We start from the raw sequence: 21,605 nt of genomic DNA, 5'->3' as shown, positions 1-21,605 counted from the left end.
GACCCACGACCTCCACTAGAATTTGGGCTGGATTAATGCTGGCCTTTAATTCTGATCCTTCTGCTTCTACCTCTCAAGTGCTGGGGTCACCAATGTGCACTGCCATATTTGCTGAGAGACTTTTCCTTTCCTTTCCTTCTTTTTCTAAGACAGTGTCTCTCTGGATCTAGCCCTGGCTGTCCTGGAACTAGTTCTTGTAGACCAGGCTGGCCAAGAACTCACAGAGATCCGCCTGCCTCTGCCTCCCGGGTGCTGGGATTAAAGGCATGCGCACCACTGCCCGGCTTATTATTTCATTTGTCCACCTATCTGCATCTTGTATTGAATGCTGAAAGGAAGAGCATTAGAAAGAGTGACGTTTCACTCCTTATTTCTCTCCCCCTCTGCTGCACCTGCCCCCTCAGTGCCAGGAGCAGAAGTCAGGACCTTGTGCATGCTGGGCAAACACTCTGGCACTGAGCACACGCCACGCATCGACCCTAGCACTGAGCACACGCACGCGTCAACCCTAGCACTGAGCGCACGCACGCATCGACCCTAGCACTGAGCACACGCCACGCAGCGACTCTAGCACTGAGCACACGCCATGCAGCGACCCTGGCACTGAGCACACGCCACACATCGACCCTAGCACTGAGCGCACGCCACGCAGCGACTCTAGCACTGAGCACACGCCATGCAGCGACCCTGGCACTGAGCACACGCCACACATTGATCCTAGCACTGAGCACACGCACGCATCCACCCTAGCACTGAGCACACGCCACGCAGCGACCCTAGCACTGAGCACACGCACGCATCCACCCTAGCACTGAGCACACGCACGCATCCACCCTAGCACTGAGCACACGCACGCATCCACCCTAGCACTGAGCACACGCACGCATCCACCCTAGCACTGAGCACACGCCACGCAGCGACCCTAGCACTGAGCACACGCACGCATCCACCCTAGCACTGAGCACACGCACGCATCCACCCTAGCACTGAGCACACGCCTCGCATCGATCCCAAGTCCTCCTCTCACGGTTTGTTGTTGTGGCTGCTGTCTGTGTATATTATCCCCCTTTCTCAGATGAGGGTCTCGCAGCGTAGCTCAGATTGGCCTTGCACTCCAGATTCTTCTGCCCCCGCTTCCTGAGCGCTGAGGGTATTGGCTGTGTTTCAGCATGCCTGGTCCAAATGATTCCTTTTTCATTGAACCTAGGGCCTTGTGTGCGATAACCAAGGGCTTAAATACCGAGTTTCAGCCTCAGCTCTCTTGTTCCTTCTTGTTTTGAGACAGAGTCTCACCAGATTGCCCGGGCTAGCCTTGAATTTATGCTCTTCCTCTCAGTCTCTCCAGTGGCGGGAATAAGGGCTTTTTCAAAGACCAAAAAGAGAGTTTGGAGGATAGCTCAGCCGAGAAAGAGCTTCCTTTGTGAGCATGAGGAGAAGGGCTCAGATCTCTGCAGCCTATGTAAATATGGACAGGTTTGGTGGCTGGGAGAGGCCAAGGAAGACTTCGTAAACCTATGGTGAACTTCGGACACACACACACACACACACACACACACACACACACACACGCAAACATACACACCACACACCCCCCCAATAGAAAAAAGAAAACATAGTACTCGTAGTTGGCCTCAGGATAGTGGGGAACAACAGATTTCAGCAAAGGATAATTAGTTTTCCCCATCCTTTGTTATTCAAATTTTAAAAGGAAAAATATTCTCACTATAAAATATTGTTTAATAATTATTAACAATGTTATAAAATATATTTAAAACCTGGTTGGGACCAGGCGGTGGTGGCGCCCGCCTTTAATCCCAGCACTTGGGAAGCAGAGGCAAGTGAATCTCTGTGAGTTCAAGGCCAGCCTGTTCTACAGAGTGAGTTCCAGGACAGCCAGGACTGTTTCACAGAGAAACCCTGTCTTGAAAAAAAATAAAAACAAACAAAAAATTTGGTTGAAATAAAATTTATTTTATCTTTTTTTAAAAAAATATTTATTTATACCGGGCGGTGGTGGCACACGCCTTTAATCCCAGCACTCAGGAGGCAGAGGCAGGCGGATCTCTGTGAGTTCGAGGCCAGCCTGGTCTACAAGAGCTAGTTCCAGGACAGGAACCAAAAAAGCTACGGAGAAACCCTGTCTCGAAAATATATATATATATTATGTATACAATTTCTACGTGTATGCCTGTAGGCCAGAAGAGGGCACCAGACCTCATTACAGATGGTTGTGAGCCACCATATGGTTGCTGGGAATTGAACTCAGGACCTTTGGAAGAGCAGGCAATGCTCTTAACCTCTGAGCCATCTCTCTAGCCCCCAATTTATTTTATCTTTATGTGAATAAGATATTTAATAGTTTTGTTGTTGTTGTTTTTAAGATGAGGTCTTACCACATAGCCCTGGCCTGGACCTCACTATGTAGATCAGGCTGACCTGGAATTCACCAAGATCCAAGTGCCGTGATTAAAGGCATGCAGCCCCACGCCCGGCTAATTATGGCATTTTGAAAATGCACGTCAAATCAGGGGCTGACTAGATGGCTCAGGCCTTAAGAGCACTTGCTGCTCTTTCAGAGTCGAATTCACTTCTCAGCACCTATGCTGGGCTGCTCACAGCCACCTCTAACCTAACTCCTGCTTCAGGGACTCTGACCCCTTCTTCTGCCTCCACTGGCCCTACACAGATATGCATCCACACACAGACACATAATACAGTTCTCTTTTCTTTTTGTTTTATTTTTTGTTTTTGGCTTTAGTTTCTTGAGACAGGGTTTCTCTGTGTATCTCTGGCTATCCTGGAACCTGCTCTATAGACCAGGCTGACCTCAAACATGGTGATCCCTCTGCCTCTGCTCCCAAATCCTGGGATTAAAGGCATGCAGCACCACCACCAGGCCACGAATATATTGTTTAAAATGTGTTTCTCAGATGCAGAAATGTGCAGAGGAAGAAATGGACTAATTAGTAACAATCTTTGTTTTTTAAGATTTTGTGCATTATGTACAATATTCAAACAACAGAAGAAGCAAATACTAGAATGTCCCTAAAATAAAGCAATTCAAAAGGAAAAAAATCAATAGCTAAGAGTGGTGATATAGCTCTTTCATCCTAGGACCCAGGAGGCAGGAGGTTCCCTGGGTTTGAGGCCAGCCTGGTCTACATAGGGAGTTCCAGGATAGCCAGGGCTATGCAATAGAAAAACTCTGTCTGAAAAGAAAGAGAGAGGAAGGGAGAGACAGAGAGAGAGAGAGAGAGAGAGAGAGAGAGAGAGAGAGAGAGAGTCGTAGGGAGGTGGTTCCGTGTTAAGAGCATTTCCTGCTCTTGGAGAGGGCTAACTTTCAATTCTCAACTCCCATGACTGCTGACTGGCACACCTACACTCACACACATCCCCTCACACAGACACAATCAAATAAATCTTAAAAACTAAACCTTTGTAGGCTCCAAATCTGCAAAGAAACCCTGTCTTGAAAAATCAAAAGAGACGGGTGGTGGTGGCGCAGGCCTTTAATCCCAGCACTTGGGAGGCAGAGGCAGGTGAATCTCTGTGAGTTCAAAGCCAGCCTGGTCTCACAAGAGCTAGTTCCAAAGCTACAGAGAAACCCTGTCTCAAAAAACCAGAAGAAAAAAAAAGAAAAGAAAAGAAAAAGAAAAATCAGGGAGCTAGAGAAATGGCTCAGTGGTTAAGAGCATTGCCTGCTCTTCCAAAGGTCCTGAGTTCAATTTCCAGCAACCACATGGTGGCTCACAACCATCTGTAATGAGGTCTGGCACCCTCTTCTGGCCTGCAGGCATACAGACAGAACATTGTATAAATAAACATTTAAAAAAAGAAAGAAAAATCAAAAGAAAAAATAAAAAACAACAATAAAAAAACAAAACAAAACAAAAAACAAAACCTCATAAACCCTAAGCTTCAGACAAAGGTTGGTTCTGTGCAGAATATACTGGACATATTCCAGATGCTTTGGGGGGCAGTTCTCCCATTTACAGTTTTATTAGGGTACAGCTGGAGAGCAAAGAGAAGGATGGGGGATTCTGTAGTAATAGGAGCGGCGGGGCTGCGTCCCCAGCACTCCGGCTGCCTGCTAGCTTATGCCTCAAAATAATTACATGGACACTGTATTCTTTTAAACACTGCTTGGCCCATTAACTCTAGCCCTTACTGGCTAATTCTGATATCCCAATCAACCCATCTCTAATAATCTGTGTAGCATCAGTCTTACCGGGAAAGATTCTAGCCAACGTCCATCCTGGGTCAGAGCTTCATCGCCTGTGCCTCAGAGAGCAGAGCTCTCATGTCCACCGGGGAGAGGGGAGCATGAAGTCTCTCTGAGCTCACTTCCTCTTCCTCCCAGCATTCTGTTGTTTACTCCTCCCACCTATGTTTTAACCTATCAAGGCCAAGCAGTTTCTTTATTGCTTAACCAATAAAATCAACAGATTGATATATGTCACTCCCACATCACTTCCCTTTTTTCTGTTTAAACAAAAAAAAGGGAAGGTTTTAGCTTTTTAAAATGCCGGCTTTCTGGGCTGTCCTGCCAGGGCAAACTCTGACTGTTTGAGGCAGGAGGGCCGGCAACAGAGAGAGGACTTGAGTGTTGTCTGTTGCAGCTTGTTTGATGGCAAGGACCATGAAACACTGTAGACTTGTGGCACTGAATGCGGCTCTGGCCGGTACCTCAGCCACAAGGTTGGAATGGCAGAAAGCTAGGGAATGGGCTACATCTAGCCGGCAAAGCCACGGCTTTAGTCCTACTGATATTGCTTGGTACATTAAAGACTCATGTGGTCAGAAAAAGAGAGATATGCAATAAAGAGAGATTCAAAGACAAAGAAAATTTCTAAATGATTTACAGTGTGTTAAAAATATATGCAAGCTAAAAACTAAAGTTCTTAAAAGTAAAAAAGGGAAGAAAGAGTAGTTGGGTGTGGTAGGACACACCTTTAATCCCAACACTTGGGAGGCAGAGGGAGATTGACCTCTGTGACTTCAAGGTGTGCTAGCACATGCCTTTTATCCCAGTGCCTAGAAGGCAGAGACAAATAGATCTCTGTGAGTTCAAGGTGTAGTAGTGTACACCTTTAATCCCAATGCCTGAGAGGCAGAGACTGGCAGATCTCTCAGAGTTCAAGGACAGCCTGGTCCACAGAGTTATTCTAGGTCAAAGGTATACAGAGAAGGTGTCTCAAAAAGCAAAAAGATAAAAGTAAAAATAAACAAAATCGAGGTTAAAATAAAGCACACAAAGATGGAAAATACACAGAGAATTTTGATACTGTATGCTATTATGCTCTGTTAGAATTGTTTGAATGCTGAGGAAGGAGCAACAGCTGCTAAAAGATATTTGTTTATAAATGCTGCTGAATTAATCCAACATAGATATTTTGAAAATGCCTTGACTTTGAAATTTGGATCTAAGGACATGATGCTTTGGAAAGGAGTTTCTTGTTTTATTTTCACAGAGGATGAGACCCTGTTCATTTCTTCTATTCTGATATGGTATGATGGACCATGCCCTCCTGAAGGGTTGCTGTGAACATCTTCAGAAAATTGCTTCGCTCAACTGCCAACTGAGATGAAACTAGCACACAGGTTATACTATGAAAGACCTAATTAACGACACCCCCATTCAGCAGGAAGCAGTTTGGAGAGAAAAAACTGCGCCCATATTCCCAAATATGGTTTATAAACGTTCTTTAACATTTAAAGGGGGATATGATATAGATATGAATAATTTGTATTAGTATAGATTTTGCTTTATTGATAGAGATTTAAGGTCAATTTTGTTATATGTATATGCATATTTCTGCTATTGATTAAGATATTGTGATTGTGTAGTTCATTAAAAAATGTAATGTATAATTAAGAAATATAGGTTAATGGATAATCATCAGTAATAGTCAAGCTTGTAGTCATGTTAAATTTTCTAGATATATAGAGATACATTTCAGTTAGATAGACATTCTTCATATCTTTCAAAGACTGCAGAATATAGCATTTAATGTTTTAATAACTTAGGACTTTTCATGACAATGAGACACTCTGCTCCTGGCAGCACCAATCTACTTCAAGAAGAAGATGGGCATCAAAGAGGATCCTTATGGAGTTTGATAGCCATTTGGGCAAGAAACTCTTCTTGCCTGGACGATTGCATAAACTGGACACAGAGAACCCGCAGAGAGAGGACTGCTAAACTTGCCTAAAGGTGAGATGGTCTTTCGGGGTTCCTGATTCATGAAAGAGTCTGCAAGACATTCTTCGGGACAAGCAGATAGTGACTGCCTTTGAAATTTCCTGCTTTGTGGAAATGTCTGCTGGAAACTATGGGCCTGTAGGCCAAAGATGGATGCCCCAATGGTACAGAGGAACTTTGGGTGACTGTACAGGCAGCGAGATGTCTCTGTCATTTCTAGAGTTTTAAAAGTTGCTTACTTTTTGTTTGCTTAAGTAATATTGTATTCTTCTGGAGTCTTTGATGGAGTTGAAGAATAGATAGATAGTTATAGTTATAGTTTTCCATTGTTATGATAAAAGATAGAATAGATATAAATATTGTAACTGTAATTCTTGCTTGATAACTGTTTTGTTATATGTAATTTTGCTATGTTAAAGTTAAAGCCTTCCTTTTTTTGTTTAAACAGAAAAAGGGGAAGTGATGTGGGAGTGTCATATATCAATCTGTTGATTTCATTGGTTAAGCAACAAAGAAACTGCTTGGCCCTCATAGGTTAAAACATAGGTGGGTGGAGTAAACAGACCAGAATGCTGGGAGGAAGAGGAAGTGAGCTCAGAGACGCCATGCTCCTCTCTCCCGGGCAGACGCACGCAATGAAGCTCCAACCCAGGATGGACGTAGGCTAGAATCTTTCCCGGTAAGACTGATGCTACACAGATTATTAGAGATGGGTTAATCGGGATATGAGAATTAGCCTGTAAGGGCTAGATATAATGGGCCAAGCAGTGTTTAAATGAATACAATTTGTGTGTTGTTATTTCGGGGCATAAGCTAGCCAGGCGACTGGGGTGCTGGGGATGCAGCCCCGCTGCTCCTATTACAACAGGATTCCGTGCTGCTGTGTTCCTAGGGACCCATCTCATCGTCATGGCCACCGTGAGGCCATGGGAGGAAGTCCTGTTACAGTTGCTTTTTCCATGTCCTGGAGACACAAGAAAGGGTCTGCCCAAGGGCAGCCACTGAAGCCCCTAATAGCTCATTGACAGGAGGGAAATTAATCATGTTAAATAAGGCAGGCAGTAAAGTGAGTGGATGTAAACCAGACTCCTCATGTGCAAAGGGAGGGATGAGAAGGGAGGACAGTGAGTGTCCATGCCCTGCAAAGGGAGGGCCATGAGCACCCATGCCCTTTTCCCTTCAGGTTGTGCCCGAAAAAGGAGTACCAGCCAAGCAAGTGCTCACAGGGCTGAAAAGGCATGAATTACACTGGAGATTGTACAACTCCTACCTTGCATAATATGACTTATTTTTGCAATCAATGTCCCCTTAATTGCTAAGAAAAAGTGAAGCCACAATCTTCTCCCAGATTCAGTGTCATGTAACTCACAACTGGATTGTGATAGGATGCCAGATAAAGAAAGGCTGGTTATGTGCAGTGGGTAGCATACAGTGACCTTTTGGGCAAATAGGAATCCCGACACTAGAAAACAGGTAAGAGAGTTAGTTAGCTTCCGTCTATATAGTCTGGTGGCATCTTGATTGTCGTCGGTGGTGAAGACGCTAGCTGGGTAATGGGGAAGGCTGCTCACTCATGAGACCTTGTCACTCATGAAGGGAGTGACATGCTTTCTTGTTGAGTATGCCTTCGTGGACACTTTCCTTTCCTGTGGTCAGAGCTGAGCTGGCCCACAAGGAGAGGAAAGTGAACATGGTTATCTAAGGGGGGAGGTGGACAGCTCTTCTTACTGACATAGGTGTACAGACGCAGATTCGTAACTCACCACCAGGCATTGCTCAAAAATTTCCAGGTTCAGCCTGGCGTAGTGGCAGACGCCTTTAATCCCAGCACTCAGGAGGCAGAGGCAGATGGATCTCTGAATTCGAGGCCAGCCTGGTTTAAAAAGTGAGTTCCCAGACAGCCAGGACTGTTACACAAAGACACCTTGTCTGAAAAATCCAACCCCCTCCCAAAAAGAATCCAGATTCAGGACTTAAGCTCATGATTGGTAAAGTTTAAGAACATTTACCCAGGTTTGGAGAGATGACTCAGTGGTTAAGAGCATAGGCTACTCAAGTCCCAGTACCCTCATGGCAGCTCACAGTCTGTAACTCCAGTTCTAGAGGATCTGACACACTCACACAGACATACAAGTAGGCAAAATACCAATGCACATAAAATATAAATAAATAAATCTAAAAAAGAAAAGTTAAAAAAAAAAACCAACAGTTTACCCCTAATGCCTAACTGTTGGCCTGGCAGCTGGAATCCAGACTCTCTCGAGTACTTTGACATTGGGTATGTCTTCTTCCTTCTTTCCTTTCTCTCTCTGTTTTTCTTTCTGTCCTTCTTTCTTTTTTAAAGAACTTGTTTCTTTTATTTATTTATTTTTTGAGACAGGGTCTCACTATGTAGCTCTGGCTGTCCTGGAACTCACTACTCTGTAGCCCAGGCTGGCCTTGAACTCACAGAACCCCACCTCCCGCCTGCTGGGGTTAAAGTAATATACCACTGCATCTGGACCAGTATGCTTTCTTTTTCAGTCCATCTCTTCTGACCCAATTTTTCTGGGCCCAATTCCCTCCAGAGACCAAAACTCAACACGGGTGGTAGAATATGACTTTTAATCCTGGCACTCGGAAATCCTATCTCATTTCTGAGCGAAGTTGGTTTTTTTTTTTTTTTTTTTGGTTTTTCGAGACAGGGTTTCTCTGTAGCTTTGGTGCCTGTCCTGGCACTAGCTCTTGTAGACCAGGCTGGCCTCGAACTCGCAGAGATCCGCCTGCCTCTGCCTCCCGAGTGCTGGGATTAAAGGCGTGTGCGCGCGGCTCTTTTTTTTCGATTTTTAACATAGAGCGAGCTGTTCTCGGACTCAGGCTCTGGGGAACAGGGGTCGGCACTCTTAGCCTCTACACCACCTGTGTGGCTGCTTCGAGCCAGGGTTTCTCTGTAGCTTTGGAGCCTGTCCTGGAACTAGCTCTTGTAGACCAGGCTGGCCTCAAACTCACAGAGATCCGCCTGCCTCTGCCTCCTGAGTGCTGGGATTAAAGGTGTGCATCATCATTGCCCGACTTTGTTTTTGTGTTTTGAGACTGGGCTTCCCTGTGTAACAGTCCTGGCTATCCTGGAACTTGCTCTGTTGACTAGGCTGGCATTGAACTCACGGAGATCTGACTCTGTCTCCCGGGTGTTGGGATTAAAAGTGTACACCACCACTGCCTGGCATGAATAAGTAAATTCTTTAATAAAATAAAATAAAAATTTCAAGTAACACCCAATTAGGAAAAGTTGAAGACTTTAAGAATGAAAACTCAGGCATTGGGGTCCAGGTTTGGATTCCCAGCACTTGGGAGTTTGCAGCAAGAGGATCATGAGTTCAGGACCACCCTGGACTACCTAGCAAGACTACCAAATAGATAAGGAAGTAAGTAAACGAATAAATCAAATTTAAAAAGAAGCATTAACAGAAATAAAGATAACATCTCCCCAAATTCAGAATTCTCCTGGTAGAAACAACCACTGTTCACATTGTTATTTGTTAATTTGAGACAAAGCCGCACTGTGCAGCCCAGGTTAGCATGTAACCCTGGATCCTTCTCGCCCCAGGTCCTGGGATGGATGACTATGCCACCATGCCTGCTGACCTCTAATTTACCATCTTCCTGCCTCCGCTTTGGAGTTTATGTGCTCGGGGAGACCAAATCCAGGGCTTTCCCCAGACTACAGATACATGTTCACAGACACATTCTGATGTCTCTGGAACTGTTTTCTGTGATGCCACATATAAATGCATATGTTTTGGGTACATATACATTTTAGACTTTATAAAAACAGGACCTCCAAAGCTACAGGGAAACCCTGTGTCGAAAAACCAAAATAAATAAAATAAAAAGGGACCATATCATATGCATAATTTGTGAAAGTTATTCTGTATCAATAAATATAAGTCCTTGCCACAATGATGTCGTAGTATGGAAATAGCATTATTTTGCTAGGCATGCTCTGGCAGGTTTGGACTCAGCTGTTCTGGGTGGGTGAGGCAGGAGGATCGAAAGTTTAAGACCTGCCTGGGCAACTGTGCTCCTTACTTTTACGTCAGCTTGACTGACACAAGCTAAAGTCATTTTAGATGGAACCTCAATTAAGAAAATGCTTCCATAAGATTGGGCTATAGGCGCTGGGCGATGGTGGCGCACACCTCTAATCCCAGCACTCGGGAGGCAGAGGCAGGCGGATCTCTGTGAGTTCGAGGCCAGCCTGGTCTACAAGAGCTAGTTCCAGGACAGGCTCCAAAGCTACAGAGAAACCCTGTCTTAAAACTGTCTTTAAAAACAAAAACAAGCCGGGTGGTAGTGGCACATGCCTTTAATCCCAGTACTCGGGAGGCAAGAGGCAGGCGAATCTCTGTGAGTTCGAGGCCAGCCTGGTCTAGAAGAGTTAGTTCCAGGACAGGAACCAAAAGCTGCGGAGAAACACTGTCTCGAAAATAAAAAAAAAAACAAAACAAAACCAAAAAACCAAAAGCAAAACAAACAAACAAACAAACCCAAAAACAAAACAAAGCAAAAGAAAAGGGGGGGGGGCTACAGGCAAGCCTGTAGGGCATCTTCTTAATTAGTGGTTGACTGGGAGAGCCCAGTCCATTGTGGGTGGTCCTTCTCTGAGGGGGAGTTCTGTAAGAAAGCAGGTTGGGCAAGCTGGGAGGACCAAGCCAGTAAACAGCACTCCTCTGGGGCCTCTGCCTCAGCTCCCGCCTGAGGCTCTTGCCTTGTGTGAGGTCCATCGCAGCTTGTAGAAACCCTAAGACATCAACTTTGAGAGACCCTGTAAAGTGTAGAAACCCTGACTAAGACAGCAACTTTGAGAGACCCTGTAAAGTGTAGGTTTGAGGACAGAGTTCAGTGCTTGAGTGTTGCTTGTCACGTGAGGGGCTAAGGAAGAAAAAAGGTAACAACATGGGCCTATTGAGGTTTGGTGCTATGGATTGAATTCCAGGGCACGCTAAGTACATGCTCTTCCACCTAACTGCACCCCCAGCCCCAGGCTGATATCTCACCCCTCCTTTGTGTTAGGACTAAGGCATTTTCAGTTTGTACCCCGGACCAGCAACAGTTACTCTCACGCATATATATATTTATACACGTGTCCAGTTGTTGCCTGGAAGTGGACTCTCAGTGGGTACTGCAGTTTTCCCTTTAACATTGCACAGTGAAAAAAAGTTACCTCAGGCTTAAGGAGGTATAATTTATATGCCGTAAAATCACTCTTTTTTTGAGTACACGTCCATGAGTTTTGACAAATCCATTGGGCAACTACCCCATAATCAAGATACAGAACAGGCTCGTCACCACCGCCCCCGCAATAAATCCCCTGTGCCCTTTGTGGCTAACTCCTCTTCCCACACACATCTGACCCGGTAATTTTGGCTCTCTCAGCACATCTTTGGATCAAATTATACATCCTTTGGATGTGGCTTCTTAAACTTAGTGTTCATTCTTGTTGCTGGGCACCGGGAATTTGCTCTACTTTATCACTGAATGACTATCAGGTTTGCCATCCCCACCCGCTGTGTATGAGAGCTTTCGTGGCTCATTCTTGCTTCAGTACGTGTGCTGTGTGCATGCTATGATGCAAGCATGCGTGTGCACACGTGTGTGGAGGCCAGCAGCCACGCTTAAATGTCAGAGAGAGATGGATGCGGCTGTTAGCTGGCTTTCTCCCTTTCATTCGGTCAGGGATCCCAATACATATGACGATACCACTCAAGCCGGGGCCATGGGGGCGCACTTTAATCCCAGTATGCTGGAGGCAGAGGCAGGCAAATCTCTGTGAGTTTGAGGTCAGCCTGGTCTACAGAAAAGAAAAAAAGGAAAAAAAGATACTACGTATGACCAAGGCAACTTATAGAAGAAAGCATCTAACCGGGGCTTGCTTACAGTCTCAGAGGGTGAGCCTAAGAGCATCAGGGCAGAGTGTTGGCATTGGAAGGGCAGGCAGGCACGGGTCTGGAGCAGCCGAGAGTTTACATCCTGATCTGAAGTTCAGTAAGAAAATCAGTGGCTGAAGATGAGCTTAGGTTTTGAATGGTAAAGACTAAAGACGTGTGGACTTCAACTTTCTATTTTAACGTCTGTTTATTATTTATATGTGTGTGCACACGCGTGTGACTATGCATGTACCATCGCATGAACGTGGGAGTAAGAGAACAACTTTCGGGGTCAGTTCTTTCCTCCCACCGCAGGGTTTCCCAGGAACTTGGTGGCAAGTGTCTTTACCCTGAGGCATCTGCAGGCCCAGGAGTTTAATAATCTCCCAGGGCTCCTTCTCGCAGGTTGAAGGCATTGTCTGAACCCATCCACCCTTTCTTCTCCTTCACCTCTTCTTCTTCTTTTTTTGTTTTGGTTTTGGTTTTTCGAGACAGGGTTTCTCTGTGGCTTTGGAGCCTGTCCTGGAACAAGCTCTGTAGACCAGGCTGGTCTCGAACTCACAGAGATCCGCCTGCCTCTGCCTCCCGAGTGCTGGGATTAAAGGCGTGCGCCACCATCGCCTGGCTCCTCTTCTTCTTCTTGAGGCAGGGTCTACGCAGCCCTGGCTGGCCTAGAACTGTGCAGGCCAGGCCGACCTCAAGGTCACAGAGCTGCCTCTGCTTTCTCTTCTGTCTCTTGTTCAACTCCCACATACCACTCCTTCTGTTTCCCTTCCTGTTCCTTTAGTAGACAACTCCTTCCTCCCTCTCCCTCTCCTCCCTCAATCATGTTTTTCTCTCCTTTAAGGCATGTCCTCTTGGGCTGCTACCCTCCCCCATGCTCAGCTATCGGTGGGATCAGAATTCAGGATATAGTCCCAGGTTGGTGCCAAAATGTGTTCTCTCTCTCTTTTCTTTTTCTTTCTTTCTTTCTTTCTTTCTTTCTTTCTTTCTTTTCTTTCTTTTTTTTTTTTTTTGCGAGATACGGGCTCCCTCTAGCTTTGGCAGCTTCGGCTGACTTGGAAGTCCCTATGTAACCAGACTAGCCTTAAACTCATAAAGCCCTGCCTTCCCCTGCCTCGAGCGTGCTGGGATTAAAGGTGTGCGCCACCAGGCCGCCACTCTTCCCTTGCTGTGTATTTTGGTTGTTTTCTTAGTCGGCTTCCTTTAGCATTGTTGGCTTTGAAATCTAACTAACTTCGGATGTCCTTAGAGGCGAGGTGACATTTTACCACTTATGCTATTTGTTATTAAAAGTCAGCCTATTTGTCTGTTCCTGTGCCTGGGTGGGGGTAAGGGCGGAGTGGTGAAGAGTCTGCTGGAGACCCAAAGGTCTCTCGGCCGGGAAACTGAAACTGGGAGATGCACGCAAATTCACTCATTTGCCCACGTCATCTGGGTTTTAAAGAAATATGGCAGAATATAACCAGAACTAAGAACAGTTGAGAACTTTAAGAAAAAAAATAGCCAGGCGGTAGTGGCGCACGCCTTTAAACCCAGCACTTGGGAGGCAGAGGCAGGCGGATCTCTGTGAGTGAGTTCCAAGACAGCAAGGGCTACACAGAAAAACCCTATCTGGAATCCCCGTCCCCAAGAAGAGAAAAATAATCTTTTCAAGGGAGAAAGGATGTATTTTGGGTCACAGTTCTAGGCTCACTAGGCACAGGACATAATGGCAGGAACTGGAAGGAGTTGATCACATCATCCCAGGCAGGAAGCAGGGAAAAAGTAATCTTAAAAAAATAACCCTTAACCCTTTCATCCCCCGCCCCCCCCCCCCAGGGTTTCTTTTGTAGGCTTGACTGTGTAGATCAGGTTGGCCACCAACTCACTGAGATCTGCCAGCTGAACCCCCCCCCCCCCCCCCCCCCCCCCGCCGCCGCCGCCGTAGAATTAAAGGCGTGAGCCACTGCCAGGCACCCACTCATATTTTACTTAAGTCTTTAGTTTTTGCTTTGAGCCAGAGGCTGGCCTGGAACTCATGTATACCAGACAGACCTTCCTCTCCCTTCAGAGGTCTGTGGTTAAAGACATGGACTATATGCTGGATCTTACAGAGACATTAACTAGAATTATTTAAAAATGTATTTGAGTGTTTTGCCTGAATGTTTGTACACACACATCTGTGCCTGGAGCCTGTGGAGGTCAAGAGGCTACTGAATTCCCTAGAAATGTCGTTATGGACAATTGTGCGCTATCATGAAGGTACGGGACCAGGGTCTGCAAGAGGACATCGTCTCTCCAGCCCCTCACTTTATAAGAACATTTTAAGTACAAGATTTCTGTAGGCAGCTTACAAAGGAAGTTGGACAGAGAGGTCCTGCTGTGGGTTTTCTGGGAATCGTGTTTTCTTTAGGCCCGTGTTGCTTTTCCTCAACTTTTTGCCAGCGACAAATGACCTCGGTATCAACTCCTCCAGGGCAGTTTTATTTAAAGGTTCCTGAGTCAACGTGCTAAACTCAACTGATTTCAGAGTCGCTCCGCCTTTTAGAGTGGAAGTTAAAATACCTCCTTTATCAGGCTCTGGTTGTACAGCACGCAGGGGCGGTTGGAGACGGGGAGGTGTCCCTAGCTCACACCGCAGCGACACAGCCAAGCTTGTGATTTGGGACCACCACAAGCTCTGGAGTGCGGTGTGTTGAGCGACCCCCTAACAACCTGGGGGCGCCGGGGACGCCTTTTCCCTTCCCTTAACCCTGAAGCCAGAAACCCCCCCAAACAAACAAAAACAAACCCAACAGACACCCAAACCGTCCCACCGCCGAGGGAAAGCGCGCCAATCACACAAAGAAAAGGAGGGGGGCGACCGGGATTCAAAATCATTTCTCCGGGACGTACATCCTCCCGGGCCTATCGGAATTAACTGCGCGCTTGCTCAGAGCCAATAGACGCCGAGTTTCTGGTCCAGGGCCCCCCCAAAGACAGACGGGCAGTCCTCTAGCCCAATGGGGCCGCGCGACGCTGAAGCCTCGGCCAATGCCGTCGGGAGGTGGGCGGAGTGTAGGCCAGGGGGTTGGCGGTGCCGTGTCATGGAGGCTCAGTCTCGGAGCAGCCATTGAAGGGGAAGGAACTGCGGGCGCGCGCGTGTCTCTGTGTGTGAATGTGTGTGCGTGCCCGTGTGTGCGCGCGCGGGTGTGTGGACTAGAAGGTGGGGGCAGCCGAGTTCGTCCCAAGTCGTCGGACTCCATTTGCTATTCTTTTCTTTCTGCCTCACACCCGGGTGGTAGTGGGTGTCCGTCTTTGCGTCTCTTTTCATTCATCTCCAGACCTTTAGAGGTTTTTTAGGGTTGGGGGCAGTGGGGCGGGCGCGCGAGGGGAAAGGAGGAGGACATGGAGATGAAGAAGAAGATTAACCTGGAGTTGAAGAACAGAGCCCCGGAGGAGGTGAGATGACTCAGCCCCCACCTCCCCCTCCCGCCCTGTGTCGTGAGGGGTGGGCTTCGGGGGTCCGGGTGGCTGCGCGGGGCGGGCTGGGAAACGCGCCCCCACTCGGGGTGGGGGCGGGGTGTTTATTTTAAGTTTTAAATCACCAGGCTCTTGTGCTTAAAATGGCGAAGGGCTTAAGTTTCTAGGGGCATTTTCGTGAGCGCGCGGGGGCTCAGCCCCTTGGTGTCCCCGCAGTCTGGCGGCCCCGGCCTCGCGGGGGCGGGCGGCGTGGGCGCGACCCTCGGGCCTTCGCCACCTGCGAAGTTGGTGGAACTTTCCCGCGGTGCCGCCACTCGGCCGGCCGCGGCCCCGGGAGTGGGTCTCGGGCCGATCTGCACCCCGTTCTCCCTCCGGCGGTGACCACTCGCGGGCGGCAGGATCCCGGGACCCGACGGCGCCGGCCGCGATCCTCGTGGCGCGCGAACCTCTACGCAAGCCCGTGGCTCGTGCGAGCCGCGCAGTGCTGCGTGCGGCCGTCGGGAGGGGGCCCCGAGTGAGGGCCCCGGGTGGCGTCGCCGCCGAGCCCCTGGCCGTCGGATTCTCTTGCGCTTCCTTCCCGCCAGGTTCACGGGCCTGGAGCTTGGGCCGCGACGGGCGGGGACGGCGCCCGGGGCTCGCTGGTTCCCGGCCGCGTGAAGTCGAGGGACAAGGGATCCGCGCTACGGTGGTCCCATGACGCCCCAGCAAAGGCGCCGGTCTGCCCGGCCTTCGCGGTTATCTGGCCGAGCCACCCGTGCCGGAGCCCTGTTCTTTTCGGTGGCGGGTTTGCGGGTTGCTCCGACTTTAGCCGAGAGCGAGGTGGAGGAAACATTGTTGCTGTAAGGCTTATCTCTGGGCGAATAGAAGTTTTTTACAGCTTATTAGAAGATTCTAGAATAACTCAAAGTTGAAATGCTGTCATCAGCGGGACGTAGTGATTAATATCTGTAATTCTGTATATCATCTGTAATTCTCAGCCCTTGGAGGCCGAGGTGCGAGGATGGCTGCAAGTGGGACTCTGTCAGACAAGGCAAAACAAGTATTTTCTCAGAAGCTTTAGGGTACAAAAATGGGCCTTTCCCCCACGCTTTCACCTCCCAATTGGGAGGATTGCTGCACAATTCTGTGGTGTAGTAATGGGTTTATATAGATAACTTTATTTTCATTTACGGTTTTGGCTTTTTAAGACAGGGCTTCTCCATGTAGCTCTGGCTGTCCTGAAACTTGTTCTGTAGACCAGGCTGGCCTCTAAATTAGAAATACACCTGCCTCTGCCTCCTAAGTGCTGGGATTAACCACCGCCCACTGCGTAGACAGTTTATATAAAGCGTCCTGTTTGTTTACTTTCTCCTTGAGAAAACTTGTAAACTGGGTTGCATTGTTTTAGAATCCAGACTAGCAAATAGGAGCCTCAAGGCAGTGAACGGCTTATTCTGGTGAAAGAACTGGGTTCTGAGCCAGATCTACAAACTGTCTTGCTGAGCTCTTAATCCTGGCATGTAATCCTGGCACTTGGGAGGCAGAGGCAGATGGGTCTCTTGAGTTTGAGGCTTACCGGATCTACAAAGCAAGTTCCTAGCCAGCCAGGACTAAATAGTGAGACACTATCTCAAAAACAAACGAACTGGGTGGTGGTTGTGCGGCTCTTTGGTTCCAGCACTCACCATTAATCCCAGAGCTCAGAGGCACAGGCAGGCAGATCTTTGAGTTCAAGGCCAGCCTGGTCTATGAGTTCCTCTGACAGCCAGGGCTACACACACACACACACACACACACACACACACACACACACAGACTTAAGAGTCAGGACACCCCACCATACATTAATGGTGTGACCTAATTAATGCAAATCGTTTTTTATGTACCTTTGCTTCCTGGCCTTGAAACCAAAATAAGATTGATAGATAGAAAGATGATCGATAGATAGATAATAGATAGAGATGTCAAAGTTCCACTCAAGTAGAGACGGCTGGCATTTGCTGTTCCTGATTTAAGTAAAGACTTACTGGTGACAGAGAATGGGGTCTGGGATTAGATCTAGTCAGGCGCATCATTGGTTTGGGTACTGTATCTCAGATCTGGGGCAGGAGTGGCGGGCACTTGCTCTTGCCCGCGCTCACATGGTGGCACACAACTGTCATGGAGTCAGGTTCCTCTTCTGCCTTCGGAAGGCACCGGATACACATGTGGTACACATGCCCATGAAAAACACCTGTGTACATCAGATGGAAACAAATAAATGAGCTGGCCGCTCTTCCTACAACTCAGATCTAATGAGAAATCCAGTTCTGGGCTGGAGAGATGGCTCAGGGATTAAGAGAACTGGCTGGTATTTGGGGGACCAGGTTTGAATTCCCAGAACCCACACGGCAGCTGTCCCAGGGATCTAGGGGCTGTTTTCTGGCTTCTGTGGGTACTGCATGCCTAGGGTGTACAGATAGATATTCATGCAGGCAAAAACAACGTGTACATAAAACAAACTAAAAAAGGAAACCCAGCCCCCTCCCTCCCAGGAATGGGAACGTCCATAGAACTGCTTGAGCATCAAAGGGAGAAAGGACATTTTGTCGAGAAAATTGTTTTGTGTGATATCGTTTGTCTTCAGTTGACACCCCAAAGGTGGGCTGTTACAGGTGTCTGTCTGACATTACTTCCTAAAGGGTAACAAAGTTGGAATTCCACTGACATCTGTAGCCAAATATACAGAGGCTTAACCTGAAAGTGTTAGACGCTTCCTGCCGTAGCTCAGGAGTCCCCTCTTTGTGGAGGTGCAGGTCAGGGTGGTGAGGCTCTTGCTAACACACATTTCATCAGGCCCTTCTTCACTTGGTTTTCCGTCCCAGTGATTCGAAGCGGGCACTGCACTTGTTCAGCTGTGAAGGACTGCCTACAGTGATAACTAAATCATACATTTGTTATAGATACAGCGTGTGTGCCCACACACCAGAAGGGGGCATCGGATCTCCTTACAGATGGTTGAGAGCCACCGTGTGGTTGCTGGGAATTGAACTCAGGACCTATGGAAAAGCAGTCAGTGCTCTTAACCTCTGAGCCATCTCTCCAGTCCCATAAATTGAACATGCTAATTACATAGTGTTTCCTACTTTTCCTGTATGCATACAGTGTGCTGTAATCACGGTCACTCCTTACCTTTTTTTTTTTTAAGTGACTCAGTGAGTTGCGTTCGGGTTGCTTACAGGAACATGGGTTAGGAGAAGATGATATGTAAGGATTGATTGCTGTGTTCCCAGGCTGGTTATGGACTCCATGGCTCAAGTGGCCCTTCCTCCCTCCTAAGTAGCTGAGACTCCAGCCTCATGCAGTGCACCCAGTGTAGGGGCTGGTGTGTCGGTTTGGTGGTGTTTGTTTTAAACAGGGTCTTTCTCTGTTCTGTAGCTTTGGTTGTTATGGAACTCACTGTGTAGACCGGGTTGGCTTGGAATTCACGGAGATCCGCTTGAGTCGGCTCCGGAGTGCTGGGACTAAGATTTTAATATTCATGTGTTTAGAGTGCTCAGACACAGGTCTGTTGCTGTGCAAACTAATTATCAATCTGTTTCCTCTAACAGGTGACAGAGTTAGTCCTTGATAATTGCTTGTGTGTCAATGGGGAGATCGAAGGCCTCAATGACACCTTTAAAGAACTGGAGTTTCTTAGTATGGCCAACGTGGAATTGAGTTCCTTGGCCCGGCTTCCCAGCTTGAATAAACTTCGAAAGGTGAGTTGGGAGTAGTAGTTCGAGGACACCATGGTTTTTATGCTGGGGTGTATATCAAGGTCTCGCTCAAGCAAAATGAGTATTTTACCTGCAATAAGAAATCTTTAAGTTTCTAGGGATAAGAAAAGGGAAGGAGCCTGGAGACATGACCTGGGTTCAGTTCCCAGCACACGATTCCCAGTCACAGCTCTCTGTGACTCCAGTTCCAAGGCTTCCAGCACCATCACACACATGCAGGCAAAAACCACGGTGGAGCTGCTGCACAGGGTAGACGGGAACCGATGAGGGCAGAGAGAGTGACAGGGCCTCTTCAAACTGATGTGCTCTTAAAGGTCCTCAGGCTGCGTCCTTCTTTGTTTTCTCTCCGTGTGGAATATGTAGTTGGAACTCAGCGACAATATAATATCTGGAGGCTTGGAAGTCCTGGCAGAGAAATGTCCAAATCTTACCTACCTCAATCTGAGCGGAAACAAAATCAAAGATCTCAGTACAGTAGAAGCTCTGGTAAGTGAAATAATTGTCTCTGACTTGATTTTGGGATTAATTTTAGATTGATTAATCTGAGGTTTGTTCATACTCTATTTTATTGATCTCTGTTTAGGTCTGGAGTTTTCTGAGATACGTCTTAACAGATAGTTATTCTTTTTTCTTTTCTTGGTTTTTCGAGAGGGTTTCCCTGTGTAACAGCCCTAGCCCAGGCTGACCTCGGATTCACAGTGATCCACCTGCTTTCTGAATTAAGATGGCTCTCAGCACTGAGGCACAGGAAGGGTGACCCCGAGTTGGAGCCTGGGCTGCAGGTGCAGAGTTAAACTCATTCTTAAAAACAAAGGCCTCAAGCTAGGCAGTGGTTTTGCAGGCCTCTAATCCTAGTACTTGGGAGGCAGAGGCAGACTGACCTCTCTTGAGTTCAAGGCCAGCCTGGTCTACAGGGCGAGTTCCAGGACAGGTTCTAAAGCTACACAGAGAAACCCTGTCACGAGATCCGCCTGGCTGTCCTTAGGTTTTTCAGAGTGTTGGGCTTGATGTGGTGGTGTCTGCCTGGATCCCAGTCTTCGGAGGCTAAAGGGATTGAGAGCGCAGTGTCAGCTTAGGCTGCGGAGTGAGACCTGTCTTTAACAAAATAAGATGGTGTGAGGTTAAACTATTGGAAAGGAGCGTGGGTGCTGGTTAAGGTGACGGTCATGTGATTGTGCCACCTGTTGCTCTTTGGAGAGGCGTGGTCTTCGTAGACCCAGTTGGCCTTCAGCTCCTATCTGATCTCCTACCGGGCTGGGATGAGGCATGCTGCTGCCTCTTTGTGCACAGATTCTGTCAGCAAAAATGCCTTATAGACGCTGAAGAAACCAAGCTGTAAGAAAAGACGCTGGAGGTGTAGTGGTGACAGACCACAAGAGCTGGCTGTGCGTGGTAGAATGACCCTTACAGAGCATTAAAAATGCAAAAAACATTCTTTAACTTCGTGTGTGTTTTTCAGATCTTTCATTAAAATTGAAGAACATAGTGTTTAAAATCTTGATTGTAACCTTTAACTTTACTTTTTCAGCAAAATCTTAAGAATTTGAAAAGTCTCGACTTGTTTAACTGTGAGATCACAAACCTGGAGGACTACCGAGAAAGCATTTTCGAGCTGCTGCAGCAGATCACCTACTTAGATGGATTCGACCAGGAGGACAACGAGGCCCCCGACTCGGAAGAGGAGGACGAGGAGGGTAAATGGTTTCTTCTCTTTGAGACCTAACTCCTGCTGTTCTGGAACTCACTGTGTTGATCAGATTGGCCTTAAACTCAGAGATCCACCTGCATCTACCTCTTGGTGCTGGGATTAAAGGTGTGCGCCACCTTGCTTGGCAACAAGCAATCTTTGAAGTGGCTACAAAGTAAAACCAACTTCAGTGCCATATAGTGTATGAAAATCTATCTCAGTAATTACCTGGGTTAAGGAAGATGCTTATCTTTTGTGGTGCTGGGGGTGGAGTCACATGACAGGTACACACTGGACCGTGTCCCCAGTCCTAGAAAAGGTACTTCTTAGATGATTAGTAACAGTGCTATGAAACAGAAGGTTTGGGGAGGTTTGTTTGTTTGTTTTGTTTTCAGACAGGGTTTCTCTGTGTTGTCCTGGAACTCACTGTATAGACCAGGCTGGCCTTGAACTCAGAGATCCACTTACCTCTGCCTCCTGAGTACTGGGACTAAAGGCGTGCGCCACCATTGCCTGGCCAGAATGTGTTTCTTTAAAAAAGGAGTGGGAACACCTTGAAATCCTCTCCCCATTGGCTGATGGTGTTGAGATAATTGGGCAGAGTGAGGAGGGCCTGCATGCCAGGCAGA

The 21,605-nt window shown here is 47.4% G+C and overlaps 1 protein-coding gene across 7 annotated transcripts in view; it reads left to right on the top strand.

Moving 5' to 3' along the window:
* The window catches only part of Anp32e (acidic nuclear phosphoprotein 32 family member E), a 36,918-nt gene that overhangs the window by 4,683 nt on the left and 10,630 nt on the right, over positions 1–21,605 (top strand). For 2 of the 7 annotated variants that reach the window (XM_075978115.1, XM_075978114.1), the window contains exons 2-4: positions 19,122–19,271; positions 19,653–19,775; positions 20,818–20,983. In XM_075978115.1, the coding sequence (XP_075834230.1) occupies positions 19,212–19,271; positions 19,653–19,775; positions 20,818–20,983 (349 nt within the window). In that variant the 5' untranslated portion in view covers positions 19,122–19,211. Of the gene's footprint in view, positions 1–15,142; positions 15,532–16,059; positions 16,392–19,121; positions 19,272–19,652; positions 19,776–20,817; positions 20,984–21,605 lie in introns of those variants that run through there. The other 5 variants (XM_075978113.1, XM_075978111.1, XM_075978110.1 and 2 more) reach the window with 5 other exon arrangements.

Source organism: Microtus pennsylvanicus, chromosome 7 (genome assembly GCF_037038515.1).
Source record: "Microtus pennsylvanicus isolate mMicPen1 chromosome 7, mMicPen1.hap1, whole genome shotgun sequence".
Classification (NCBI taxonomy): Eukaryota; Metazoa; Chordata; class Mammalia; order Rodentia; family Cricetidae; genus Microtus; species Microtus pennsylvanicus.
Note: the sequence above shows the minus strand (reverse complement) of the source record. Positions and strands in the feature narration are given on the sequence as shown.